Genomic DNA, 14,808 nt, shown 5'->3' on the forward strand with positions numbered 1-14,808 from the left:
CTTGAGGTACTTGGATGCTGCCTTTCTGAGTAGTGTAGAGCTGGTCTTATCCAGTGTTACATCTCTGCTGGTCCACACCTGATTTATTGTTACATTCTTATCTGCTTTCCTTTGCCCAGATATTCTACTAATGTTAAGAGGGAGAAGAAGGTTTCAGTTCAAAGCCAGAGGCCAGTCCAGTGTGTGACCTGGTCTGCATAGCTGGAAGAGTTTCGGCTCTAGGAGTCAGAAAAACTGAACTTTTACTTTGACTCACAGTGGCAATTGCACATAGTGCTCAACTATTGAATGAGTATGACTTTTGCTCAAGTCATTTAACTCTGAGCCTATCTCCTCACATGTAAAAAGGGAGTGTTATTTACTACTACTAATACAGAGATCTATCTGCACACCACCTGTCAGACAGGTGGGGGTGCCTGAAGATGTGCCTTTGCTGACACCTGGGAAGTTCCTGCCTGAGGTGATGTCCATGCTGGAGACAAGGGGACCCAGAACCAGCACAGACTGGCATTAGCCCCCAACTTTCTCTCTTTTCAGGGGTTGACTGGAAGATGACTGATGTGCGGATTGCTACCAAACTGCGAGGGTGAGTGATTCTTGGTGACAGAATGCCCTCTGAGAGTCTTCTCAGGGTATAAAATGTCCTAAGTACTGGTTCTCCATGCCAGAGGTGATGGGCCTGGGACCAAATGGTCCCAGTTGCACCCATGCCCACGTGGTAACATCCTGGGACCACTGATCCCCACCCACTGTAGTCCTGACCCCCGGTCTGGACTGGCAGCTGTTATTGATGCCCATACATAGAGTCCCCTGCAATTCTGGGCTCTCAGTTCCTCTGCTTCCTTCTCACTTGAGAATGCTCATCAACATGCGGATGAGCAAGGAAGGACCCTGTGGTTCAGTGCTGACCTTGAGTCTGCTCCAATTTATATGAAAAAGGTAAACCATCCTCATATCAATTAATGTCCTACCTGATAAATTCCATGTGTCAGGGTGTAATGAAGCCACAGTTTTAAAATTGAGTTTTGGATGCTGTCACCTGAGTAAGCACCCAGGGGAGACTCCCCACCATGCCCAGATAGGGCATGCAAGACACCCTTACAATGGCTATCCCAAAGTCAGGCCCCCAGGGGACTCTTACTCTGGTGGGTCTCCCACTCAGCTCTTACTGTTTGGCTGCAGATACCAAGGCCTGAAGGAGAGCTGTTTCCCTGCCCTGCTGGACCAGTTTGCCTCCTCCCACCAGTGCAACGCCTATTGTGAGATGCTGGGGCTAAAGCCCCTCAAGGGCCCTGAGGCTGCCCACCCCCAAGCCAAGGCCAAAGGCTCCAAGAGTCCATCTGCTGGCAGGAAGGGACCCCATCTGAGTCCTCAGCCCCAGAAGAAAGGCCTCCCTAGTCCTCAGGGTACCCGGAAAAGTGCCCCAAACTCCAAGGCCACCCCTCAGGCCTCAGAGACAGTCGCTGTGCAGTTATTGGGACAGCCTCCCACCCAAGAGCGGGGCTCCAAGGCTCAGGGTATGCGGTAGCCCCAACAGGAGCTGGGGGCTTCCACTCAGCAGCAGACCAACAAGGAAGCAGCTTGAACTGGATGGAGACTTCCCCAATATGGAACTAACCGGAGAAGGTGCACTGAGGAGGCACCACTTTGGGACCTCTCTGAGCAGCCTCTCGTCAATCAGCTCCTCATCAGATGGCGCTGGTGCATGGCACTCATCCCACTGGCCTCTTCTGGTGCCATCATCACCCAGGGTTCCCAGGCCTCCAGCAGGCCCCACTTCCAAGTGCCTGGCAGCCTAGGCCCTCCTTGAAGTTTACACTCGCCACTGCTGGAGGCTGCCCTGAGTCCTCTGCATGAATTCTGTACCCTGACCCCTTGCCCCAGCCAAACCCTGCAGCAAATGTTGTACTCTGGGGGCATCAGGCCAACATTTACCTGCTTGCCTGTGCTTGGCCCTGATCTCTCCCTGTTCTCAGGGCACCCCAGACTTTCTCTGCTGGATCTGGCCTGGTGACTCTCAGGGTGTCTTCTCCTTCCAGCTACTTTGCCTCATTCATCCCAGCTTATCCTGCAACTAACCTGTCTCTGAGCCCAGATGGGTTTCAGGGCCCTTCCAGAGGCTGTCATGTCCTTGTGCAGTGGTCTTTGATGTTGTGTGTTCATGCTCTTCCTTCCCCATCACTCAGGCACTTCTTTGCCTGCTTCCCATGCTCCCTTGCCATCCCCCGAGCCCCCATCCCTGGCTTTGAGCCCAGTTGCAGCCTGCTCCCTGCCCTTCACTGACTCTTTGCTTGTCCCTTAGCCCAGAGGCTCTCCTAGTCCTCACCCTACACCCTGCCCATCAATACTCCGGTGAGGAGCAGATCCTCTGGCCTCTCACTCCACCCCAGTACACTCATCCCCTACTTCTCCCAGGGTCTTTGCTTATGAGGTGAGAGCTGGCATAAGGGTTGTGTGAGCAACTATAGCCAGAGGGAGGGTGTTGACTTAGAGGGAGCTTGTGCTCATACTGAAAGGAATTGGGGTCACAGTGAATTTCACATCCCTTTCCAACCAGGGATGGAGGGCTGGGACTCTTCCCCATGGGGGAGTACATATGGGTGTTCTAGGGAGGATGCAACCCATTCATGCACTTGAGTGGGGAGGTGTCTCTGTGCCTGGGAATTGGGATCCCTGCCCCCAACCATTTGCTCTTGATCCTGGGGCTCCAGCTCAGGCCCTCATGTATGGGCTCCCAAGGAATTTCTGTGCTAGGCCCAGCACCCTGAGTCCTTCCTGAGCATCCCTTTTTGAAGACGGAGGCAGGGTAGGTCTGGAGCTAGCCTGCTCCCCTTGGAATACAATAAAGGCAGCAACTGTGTATACTGCTTGCCCTCATCTGGTGTGGTTGTAGGTATGTGGAGTCAGGGTCCCCTTTCCCCAGGCAGACTCTCAGAGGGTGTCCTATAGTCCCTGGGCCACTGGAAAAATGAATCTATATTTTGGCTCCTGGACTGAAGTACAGTCTCAGCCTTCTGTGGCCACAGCTAGACAATTTGTGCTTTTGCACAACTGAGCTGAGAGCTTGTGTACCTTAGCAGGGTATCTGGGAACTTACGCTTTTGGAATGAATGGCTCCTTCACATGGAAGAGGAACACAAAGGAAGGAACCCAGGGAGGAAGAACAGAGCTGGGGACTCTGCAGAAACTTTCTGTGTCTCTAGCTGCCTCCACTGCAGCAAGACCAGCCCAGGAGACAACCGGTGTCTGCCTCTCAGCTACTCACCGCTTCCTGCTTCTCAAGCTGCAGAGAAGTTTCTCATTCCCAACCCCATCCCACCCTGGGGCCTTCCCTTACTTGACATTTCTTCCCCTCTCTTTTGACATTTCTGACTTCTCTACCTCCTCGAGCTCAGGTGACTCCCCACTTTTTCCTCTTGCTCCAGTGTGCCCCCAACTCTCCCAGCCTGCATATCCAGATTACTTTGGTAAAATGAGAATTGGAGCATTGTTCATTTATTCATTCACCTATTCACTCATCAGACATTTTCTGAGCACCTACTTTATGCCAGACCCTGGGCTAGCAGCTGTTGGGAGGCAAAGATGTATGAGGCGGTCTCAGGAGAGACTGTCTATCTGCTAAGATTCTTGGGTTTGGGGCAACAGAAATTAACTTGGACCAACTTAAGTAAGGAAAAGTGTTCATGGGAAGGATATTGGGGTAGATCGCAGAACCAAAAGAATAGCAGAATAATTAGCCTTGGGTAGGGTGAGAGCCAGTGTAGTTCCAGGGCTGGCCTCCTAGGAGCTGCTGTGGCTGGCAGATCAGCACCAACTTGCCGTTGGTTCCAGTGGGTCTCCCTCCACTCAAGATTCAAATTCCAGTTAAGAGAATCTGGCTGGAGGTCAGGGCCTTGTAGAGTTGGGGAGAGGCGGTTTTCCAAAGATGGGGCTTCTTGCCAGAATAATGGTGGAGAGTCATAGGGTAAAAGGGATTTGGTAGGAAAAACCAGAAGATACTCCCTGACGTGTGCACAGGCATGCATATGTGTGCACGTGCACACACAGGCTGTTCTTCTCATCTGATGTGTTGTGACTCCCACATACAACCAAAACCAAATTCCTCTCTGCTTAGGGAGTTCAAGGTCTTATCCAATTACCAAGTTCAGGAGTAATGACAGGGCTACTATTCTCCAAAGTCCAGGGTCCCTAGTAATAATCTTCCTCTTTTAGTTTTATTACAATTTCACTTTGAAATTCTGCATCCTGTGTATTAACTAGTAAAATTAACCATACTCAATCAAAATTATATAACCCAGCAAGAAAGGAAGTGTGGGTAAAGGATACAGTCCATTTCTATAATTGGTCATGAGAAGTAGTATTTATGATTAGGGGTTTTGGGCCTGTTGGAGTGACCCAAATCTTCAGTTCTGAAGTCTAGCTTTTTAGTGGTCCTGCCTATATGACAGCCATTTACTACTGGACATGGTGTTAACAGGAAGCACTCCAGGAATCCCCCATGTCCATCCCTGCCTCCTGCCTCCTTTTATGTAGCAGCAGTGTATTTTCCCTTTATAGGTTCATTATCCTAGTTAATCCCATATCCTTTTGTTTGTCACTCAGAGGTATAAGGAGCCTGAAATGGCCAGGTGGCAGCCTCAACTTCCAGTTAGCTGGATCATTACTGTGTCTTTTCAAGTGTGTGTTTCTTCCTTGGGGACTAAAATCTCTGCACCAGCCTGGCCCTAAACCTCAAGTAGGAGAAAGGCATTGAGATGTAGTGAAAGTCTGTCCATCTCCACACTGCTTCCTGGCCTTGTAGGAGAAGTAGCTCCGTGTACTGGTTGCCAGTTCAAAGCTTATGCTGCCTCCTGCAGGCCTGACCCAACCTCTCAAGGTGCCGTGTCTGGTGCCATACCTGAGTCTTTAGCAAACCATTTCACCATACTATCAAGCCAACTCTTTCTGGTTTGTGGGAATCCTGACAAGATGAGTGAATTCCCTACACATCAACCCATTACTTTACTTTTACTATAAGTGTATTCTTTGGCTGAGTGCAGTATGTGAGGGTACACAATGATGTTTATGGTATTTGATAATGCCATGGATATTGACGGTGGAAGAGGCATGATGGATAAGGAAAACAAATTCAAATCTAAACAAGGGCCCAAAATGGTCAAGACAAATTGCTGTCCCCTCTTAGAGCCATAGGTGTAGACTGAGAGAAGCTCAGCAGCATGGCAGGAGTGATCCACACACACTACTTACCTGTGCCTCAGAGCTCTAGCCTGGAGCAATCATATCCATCTGACGATGGTACTTCTGGCCATGCCTTACTTTATGGCTAGGTGAATCAGGTAACACCACTTTGTTAGGAGCAGCATGGCCACCTGTGTCATGGCCAAGCATTCAGGCTCCCCCAGAGACCAGTGGTAAGCCAGAGGGATGTTTCTCAAAAGGATCATGGTTACTTGTTGGCCAGAGCATCACTTGGTTGCAAACCCTGAGTTCCCCTACCATATTTTTCTTACCAGGATTTATCACAAGCTCCATATAGCACTCTGCCACAGGCTCCACATGGCTCCCCAGTATGTCACGGATAGACAGATACCTCAAGCACATTGGATCTGCCAGGTCATGTGGTCTGGTGGCACAACAGTCATACTAAAGGCTTTCCCAGCTGGACAGCCTTAGCTTGCTCTAGGCCCAACCCAAGGCTGGCAGCCTTCTAGGTCAGTCAGTAAATGGGTTGGAGCAAGATGCCCCAAAGTAGCATATCTTGCCTGGAATTGGACCTTAGTGGAAGGGGCTCAAAATCTAGTAATTTTTCCTATATTATGAAGGAAATATTCTGACCTCAACAGACCCCTCAAACCCCAGAACTTTATCAAAGGGGCGGACCTTTGCGTTTTTATGTGACTGATCTCCCACTTCTGACTCACATGTGTGTTACCAAGGCATCTAGGGAGATTGCTGGGCTCCCATCCCTTCTATAGTTCCCAGATAAATGGACACATATCCCTTTGGGGAAGGCTGCAAGAAAGGTTCACATATGCATCTAAGTGTTAAAATAAGGTTTTCCTTCAAAAAAGGTAGTTGACTTCCTCTCCATTTAAGGTCTGGAAATTAAGTGGGAGATCTTGACTTTACCTTGGCAGCTCAGAACAGACCTGTTGGCCCAAGCAGAAGCCTTTAGTTATGGTAATGACTAGGTGATATCTTAGGGACTGTCTGGTCTTTTTCATTCCTGGGACCCAGTGAGTGAGTAACCACAGCTTGAGGTCTGATTTCCATGCCTGTGTCCGTTATGGTGACTACCCTACTCTGTTCTCTTTATCCATCCTGCTGCTGATATCAGCTGAAAGGGAGCTGACTTTCATAGAAGCTCTTCCCAGCAGCATTCCAGGCCTAGAGAGGAAAAGCCCAAGCCTCACCAACTTATTTCTCATGGCAAGGACAGAGCCCATCTTCTGGGTCCTGCCAAAGGACAGTGAGAGGGTAGTGGGCTGGATGCTTGCCAGGGACCCAATAAAGCATTCTTATCTCCTGAAATTTTTGAATTACTGCCTCTGTTGGATTTTTGGTCTTTTGATATAATTTAGCATGTGCCAACATTTAGTCCATGTTTGCATTATCCAAGTCCCCTAAAACAGTAAGAACTGTATATGGCTGTTTGTGTTTCTACACTGAACACAGAATCTCTGGTGAGAGAACATACCAATAAATACAACATAAACCAAAATTATGTTCTGCTCATCTCGGTCAAGTAGACTTTAAAAAGTTCCCATAAATGTACCCTATATTTTTTGACAATGTGTACTTGCTAGTTCATGCAGTTTCTTCTGGGTATAACTCTTCTCTTTCCTCATCTGATTCCACCTCTCATCCCCTGGGCTATGTTGAGTGTGGATTCTGGTTACCAGCAGAACAACAGTGTAGTGTGGGGCAGGAGGGAAACTGTTTGCTTTCTCCTGAAAGAGAGAGGCACAACCCTCTTGGTAAAGGAGGTCAGAAGGAAATGTTTCTGAAGGGTTGTGTTTGTGGTTCTTTATGTCCTTTAAATACTCTCAGATATCACTAATCCAGTTGACAGGATTCCACGCTTTTCTGAGACTGAGTGAGGTTATGAATTCAACTGGTGGTGAATTTAGTAATTCCATAGGGTCAATTTCTGGGTTTGTTTTTAAACAAACTCAGTGACTATAAGCAGGAAGGGGGTTTCTCACAAAAATAAAAAATTCCCATGCCTTGAGATAAAAGGATTTTAATCATTATCCTCTAGTTTTAAAAGGCATCCAATGATGTACAAAGACTGCTACTTTCCCATCTAGAATATGAACAGGAGTTCCAATGCTCTTCACTGTATCTCACCTTCATGACAAATTCCAAAACCGTCCTCGTTTCCTGGGGAAGGGAGACAGTGTCCATATCCTTTAATGTCTTCTCTAGTAAGAATGTCTCCATCAGGGACGGTTCTCTGACTGCCAATTTCAATAGAAACTGGCTCTAACTTAAGTAAGAACAGGAGTTATTAGAAGGATGCCAGGGTAGCCTACTAATCTGAAGGAAGAATTGAGTGACAGGCCCAGGGGAAGACGGCAACCAGGGCAGCTCTGAGGACTTTGGCCTCAGGAACTCACTGACCATCCCCTAAGTGTACCGTTCCGGTGATTCCAGCCCGACTGCCTTTTCTTAATATGTGTCTCCATTCAGGAAAAAGAATCAGATTGGCCTGGCTTGGGTCACGTGTATCCCTGAGGCCAAGGGCACTGTGGGATAGATTGAGGGGTGATTTCTGCCCCTCTCCCACACAAAAAGGGGGTGCATTACTAGAAAAATTGTTAGTACAGCATACAAAGTAAGGGAGTTCTAGCTCATTCTGGACCTAAAGGCAACCCACTGAAAATCTGAAAGACGATTCTTAGCACAAGGGTTATCACCATGGAGACGCTTTCAGGCTGGCCCCAAGAGGCTTTGATGCATGGCACTGACTTGGTGAATCTACCCCAGGGCAGGGTCTAGGTCTCAGTTTTGCAATTTAACACTGTCAGTACCCCTGAGCTGATCAAACTCAGGGAGGCTACCTCAATCTCATTAAACATATAAGAAAATGGAATTTGCACACTAAAAACTCATCTTGTGAAATTTCAATGAGAAATTTAATCATCCAGTAAATTTACCTGACACTTGTGTTTACCTGACAAATAAATTCTTCCCTTCTTCTGAAGGGAATAGTTCAAGGGAAGCCGAATTATCAGAAGGTTTGGTGAGCTTAGAATAAGCCAGACAAACCTCAGTTCAAATCTTGCCTTACTGGCCATGTGAACTTTAGCTTGTTATTTAACTTCTGAACTAAGATGTCTCATTTTTAAAAAAAATCCTTTTACTAATATTTATAGAGTCTTTATAATATATGATAATTATTATTATTATTATTATTTTTAAAGATGACCGGTAAGGGGATCTTAACCCTTGACTTGGTGTTGTCAGCACCATGCTCACCCAGTGAGCTAACCGGCCATCCCTATATAGGATCCGAACCCGTGGCCCTGGTGCTATCAGCACCACACTCTCCCGAGTGAGCCACGGGCTGGCCCAATATATGATAATTATATGTGCTGTGTGTGTAGTAGCAAACAGCCTGGCCGCTTAGCTCAGTTGGTTAGAGAGCAGCCTTATAACATGAAGGTGACGGGTTCCGATCCCCGTACCAGCCAGCCACCAAAAAAAAAAAGTAAAAATATACATTTTTATATTAGTTGGCCGGCCAACCCTGCCATTTTAGGTTTATTGATGTGTTTTTTAATGTTTGTCTCCCCCACTAGACTGTAAGCTTCATGAGGGAGGAGTCTGTGTCTGTTTTGTTCACTATAATACCAAGGTCAAGGGTTCAGATCCCCATACCAGCCAGCTGCCAAACAAACAAAATAACCATAAAAAATATATAATGGCAAATAAGTATTTGCCACTTTAAGTATTAAGTGCTATGAAGCAGAAGAATGGAAGATAATACCAGAAGGGATGGAATCTAATTAGATTGGGGGATCTTAGGCGCCTCTCTGAGGGCTTAGCATTTGAGCTGAGATTGGATGTTGGTCAGAGGAAGGGGAAAGGGAAGAGTGTTTCAGACAGAGGAAACACCAGTATAAGAGTTCTGAGCCTGGTCATTGAGAGGAACGGAATGAAATTTCATGTAGAAAGTACATGGTGAGCAAGAGGACTGCGGTATCTCAATGTGAGGCTTAGAGAGAGGCAGGGCCAGGCCGAGAAGGATATTTGCATGGAATCCTAAGAGCAGTGTGCATCAGTTAGGATCAGCTACAATTGGAAATAACGGAAGCCCCCAAATGACAGTGGTCTTTAACAAAATGAAGGTATATTTCCTCCTCAGGAAAAAGTCTGTAGGCAGTAGGAGATCTGCACCTGGTCCATCCAGGGCTGGCATAGCAGCTCCAGGATGTCGTCAAAACTGAGGTTCTGTCAGCTCGGTGCTCTGCCCTGCCAGGCTGAGCGGTAATACTTGATCCCAAGTGTAACATCAGGAGTAGAAGAACTTAAAATAGTAACACACGTCAAACATCAGAGAGCTAAATCTTCATTGTATATAGCAGAGTCAATAATGTCTAAAGTTCAAAATAAAAATAATTATCCATATATATATTTTTAAATCTATCAATCATCTATTTTATTTAGAGAGGTTAACTACCAGAAGTGAAAAAACAAGAACAGCTTATTTGTGGTTGTCTGGGGATTGGGGCTGGAGGACATGGGGCTGGTCTCTGGTTTTCTGAGCTCAGGCTTCCCTGAGATTGCCCGTGATGAGCTTCCTTTATTTGGACCTTACTTGGAACAGAAAGGCCTACAGAAAGACCCCAACTCGGGCCGGCCCATGGCTCACTCGGGAGAGTGCGGTGCTGATAACACCAAGGCCCCGGGTTCGGATCCCATATAGGGATGGCCGGTTGCTCACTGGGTGAGCGTGGTGCTGACAACACCAAGTCAAGGGTTAAGATCCCCTTACCGGTCATCTTTTAAAAAAAAAAAAAAAAAAGAAAGACCCCAACTCCTTCTGTTCCAGGAACTGCCCGAGGATTATATCCCACTCAACCTGGGCACATTTGAGCTCCATTGTTAAATGTCAATGACAGATAGGAGATTGATGGAATTCAGTGTTTTCAGGTGGCTCTGGTTTTATAGCTGGAGCTACCTCTGGGCAGGAGGCACCCCCTATAGACACCCTGAGGTCTTGGAACCTCACTTCCCTGAGGCACCGTCCTCTGACCTCAGAAACTAATGGGGTTTGGAGATGGCTCTTTCTTATCATTTCCAGAGACACACCACAAACGAAAATGAAGGACCCTCACCCTGGAACTTGAGGCACATACCTGGAAGGTACAGTTACAGTGCGACATGATTATATGGATTTCTGGGTTGAGGTAATGGTCTGGTCAGCTGCTCTGGCCACTGGCTTTTTTTGTGACAGGAGCAATGCATCCAGGACCAGTCTGGACACTGTGGATTCAACCAGTGACAGTTCCGACTTACTTAAATACCCTGGTTTCACACTAAACCTCTTGGTTCCACTAAACCCCTGATAAAGATTCTCATTGGAACAAGGCTGCAGGCAAAGCCAGCGTCCTCCCTGAGGGCCCCCTGAGGAGGGCAAAGACTGCCTCATCATGAGCCCATGCCTGCCATAGTCCACAGAAGCCTGCACCCTGCTTCCAGCTGCCTAGGAGTGAAGGGTGCCAACAGAAGCACTCATCTCTTAACTGTCAGCAGCTGCAGCTGTGTCCTGCCCAGGTCCCCTTTACTGTGGGCACCCATCCCCCAGGCACTGTGAAGTAGCTGTAACAGCTCATAGCTGCCCCTCCTTGGAAGAATTGCCCTGAGCCAAACGGAAGCCACCTCACCTGGGAGGCAACGCCCCCACTCCGCTCCTCCATCCTCGGGCAAGACTGGCACTGGGTACAAAAGGCTGGCCTGGCCTTGCCTCGCCTCACCTCCAACTGGGCCTAACTCTGCGGGAGAGTCTGTGCTCCAGTTTCCCTGTGGGATCAGACTAAAGCCAGGCTCCAGCTCCCACACTCTCGCTTCTCACCTCACTCCTGCTCTCCACCCCTCATCCCCACCTGCCAAGAGCACTCCCCAATAAATCACTGAACAAGAAACCCCATCTCAGGCACCCTGCTGTGTTGGCTCGCCCTGACAGAGAGATTTCACTGGGGCTCTTCTTTTCTTGGAGCAGTTGGTTTCTTATTCAGAATATGGGGCTGACTGCCCAGTGAATAAGCCCCTGCAGAGTTTGTGCTGGGTCTTGCTCGGAAAGTCATTCAGAGACATCATATCCCTGATGACATGGGGCCTGACCAGAGAGCACAATTCGCAGCCACAATGTTCAAGTGTGGGTCCAGAATCCATCCTGTCTTCCACGGAGCGGGTGAAATGGTAACATGGGGCAGACACTTCCAGTGTCAGCTCAGGTCTCCCAAATACCAGCACGTGGTCCCTGGTTCTACCTCAGGTCGGTCTACGTCTCAATAGTTGCTCCATCTATGGTGCTGGCTCCCCCACCACACACTTCTGTGGAGGATAGGTGGGGAAAATGGGGTCAGAGCCTACTTCACTGGGCTTTGTGCGGGTTAATGACAATAGTGCAGGTAAAGCTCTCAGCACAGAGCCTGGCATACACTAAGATCTCAGGTGTGCTGCTGGTGCCATTGCTGTCACGACCTCCTGGAACAACAGGACACATCTCAAAGCCCACTCCCACACTGCTCTTTCCTCCAAGCTGGGAGCCCTGATGCTTCTCCATCCCCTGCAGGTGCTTGACAAAGATCTCTGCCCAAAGCCCTGAATAGCATCTCTCCAGCTCTCGTCCCCATGGGAAAGTCAGTGCTGCCCGGGGAATGAAAGACTGGCCCGAACCGATGGGAAATGCGACAGCTGAGGCTCCTGACCCATGTGCTGGCCAATGTTTAGCTCCTGTGGTGGGTCAGGTTCTCCCACAAACCCCCACAGTCACGGAACTGAAGGAATTGGACACAACGTTTGGAATAATGGAACTCGCTTCTATAGGCTTAGGGAAATAGAAAGGAGTGTTTCAAAATGAGTCATGGCATGTAATCGGCAGGTTCATATAGGAAGAACAGTTTGGTACTAGTGAGAGTAGAATTAGAGATGTGGTCGTGCATATACTATAGGTGGAATTCTACCTAGATGGAGGGGACAAGGTATGTCTGGCAAGTTTCAATGCATTTCCATTCTTCCTAACAATTGTATTTATTTTGTGATGCCCACTTGTCAGTACCTTCTGTACGGACACTGCTCATTTGTGATACATTCATCTTACTGGCTCCCCTCAGGAGGTCTAATTTCCTCTTCATGGCAACTTCTGTAAAAATATCTGGCTTTGTTCTAAGGTTCCGTGGGTGCTGTATCAGACCACTTCTCTGACGGGGAGAAGATGGAACAACCAAGGAATTACTTTTGCCCATATAATTAATCAGCTTATCAACCGTGACTCAATGTGAGGCTCTTGGCCAACGAGGCAATGAAGACCCAAATTAATGCCCACCCGCAGTCCCTGCCAATGGCTGGAGGAAAAGGGCACACCTCAGAAGGAGGATCTAGTCTTTGATATAAAACCCTTACAAGCCAGGGAGATCATCCTTGAACCCACCAGGATGACGTGCATTGAGACCTACCTTGGTTTGTAAAACATCTAAATCTGCGTCAAACTGAAAAAGAAACATCTCAATCTCTCACTATGTGAGAAGCTAATATGGTATGAAGAGGCAAGAAAGATAGAGGCAAAACTACAACAACAACAACAGAAATATGCTTTGAAAAGTGCCAGCCAATTAAATATTTAGAAACAGTGATCTCTGAACTGGGTGAAATTCCACCTGCCTGGTGGCCTTGAACCCTCATGGGTATGGGACCAGGTGTCCTTATTCTCCCAGCTCTCTATTGCTGAGGCAGATGAGCCTCAGACTCACTCTTGCATTTTGTATTGGGAAATGGCCATTTGTGCCCACCTGTCCCAATGAGTAGAAAGGTCAAGGGGCAAACTATATCAGGGGACCCTTGGATCATCACACCAAGCAAGCCAGGGGGCTTTTAGCCTTTGCGTATTGGAATGCTTCCTTCCCCTGGGAACACCTGGTCTTGCTACAGAGTTGCTAGGACCACGCTGTACTCTAAAATTTGAGAAAAAGATTTATAAGAGTTACAACATGTAAAGGGTATAAAAGCCTAAGATATTTCTTTAGTTCTTGTATTTTACTCTACGCCATGAGAATTTTTACATGTGTGCTGCTTTTGAATATGTTTCAATGCCCTGAAAGAGAAAGAAAAAACTAGATGTCCTTTCTGCCAATCATTCCAGGTTTAAGAGAGAGAAGCAGGTTTAGGAGAGAAGATTGGTGAGGTCATGTTCATGGAACTTGACCAGGAACGAGCCTCTCTGTCTGTCCACTGCTTCAACACATGAATCAAGGCAATGAAAGAGACCACGAGCCTCAAAGAGCCAAGAAATAAGCGTGGGCAAAATCGTGAGAAGGAAATAAAGAGATTGTTGAGCAACTCTTCTGACGATGAGTGCGTCTTACAGTTCTGAACGTTTCACTCACTGTGTAGAAAAATAATCTCGTAATTATATCAGAGCCTGGCAAGGAAAAGGGATTCTCTCCAACTCCTTGGCCAAGAATTCACCGAAAATTGGAGGCTGCCACCAGAAGAACTAAAACCAGAAAAGTTAAGTGGTTGCGCTGAGGAATTGGATAGGATGGTAGAGGTAGAGCAGCCTCTTCATTATAAACCCTTTTAAGTGCTGTTTTGATTGAAAGGGAAATTATATATGTATATTTATATAGTCCTCTTCTCACTTTGCCCCAGCCCCGCTCAGGCCTGGGTCTCACTCAGCTGGCCCTGGTGGGTGGGCCAGGCCTCAGAGACCATCTCCTCAGGAAACAGGTTGCATGGGGGTCCAGTGACATGCTGAGGTCACACAGCTGGGTGGGCAGAGCCAGAACACCCACGGTCCTCCAGCTCTTGGTCTTTCCCTGGGGATCTCCCTCCCGATCTATACAGCCTCCCAACTGCCCAACCTGTGGCTCTCAGCCAGTTCCACCTGAAAAGCGCTTCTGGGGCTGGGATCCCTGCTGGCCACTCCTCCTTGAGGGGAGGAGCAAGGGAGAAGCGTGGGGTCTCCTGGCCTGGAGGAGGGAGCAGTGTGTCAGGACAGCCCCAGGATAGGCCCTGTGACAGTGAAGACACCTGCCAGCACAATGGCGCCGGGCTGTCTGCCAAGCATTCCACATGCCTCAGCACAGCTAATCCTCACAGGTGCTGTTTTACCCATCCCTACCACTTCACACAGGAGGAAACAGGTTACCTCTGAGAGTCAGAAGTGAATCTAGACCTTTGGGCTCCAAGCTCAAGGTTCATCCCATGACACACAGCCTGTTAAATCTTTGCTTTACAGATTAGGGCCCAGGAAGATGTCGAGGTTATAAGCTGCAATGTAGGAAATGTTTTGAAACAAGTGTGGCTATAGCTGGTTTTGATGTGCCCCCTGGCTTCCCTCTGGGCACCAAGAGAAACCAAGGTGGGGGGAGGAAAGGAAGGGACCGGAAGAGAAGGGAAGGGAGGGAGGGGAAGGGGCTAGAACAGGGTAGAGGCGGAGAAGCAGGTAAAGCCTGTCTGCCCTTCATTGGGGTTGCTGAGTCCCCCTTCGAGAGCAGCTCCAAGCCCATCCCTGTGGAGGCTGCCCAGGGAGACAGGCGTCCTGCTCAGGATAAACACTCAGTTCACAATCAAGGTGGC

The 14,808-nt window shown here is 48.2% G+C and overlaps 1 protein-coding gene across 1 annotated transcript in view; it reads left to right on the forward strand.

The window, feature by feature from the left end:
- The window catches only part of ALPK3 (alpha-kinase 3), a 58,913-nt gene extending 52,192 nt beyond the window's left edge, over positions 1 to 6,721 (forward strand). Inside the window, 2 exon segments of the mRNA XM_008565887.1 lie at positions 538 to 586; positions 1,183 to 6,721. Coding sequence (XP_008564109.1) covers positions 538 to 586; positions 1,183 to 1,528 — 395 coding nt within the window. The 3' untranslated portion in view covers positions 1,529 to 6,721.
- The last annotated feature ends 8,087 nt before the right edge of the window (positions 6,722 to 14,808 follow it).

Source organism: Galeopterus variegatus, unplaced genomic scaffold, assembly GCF_000696425.1.
Source record: "Galeopterus variegatus unplaced genomic scaffold, G_variegatus-3.0.2 Scaffold14, whole genome shotgun sequence".
Lineage (NCBI taxonomy): Eukaryota > Metazoa > Chordata > Mammalia > Dermoptera > Cynocephalidae > Galeopterus > Galeopterus variegatus.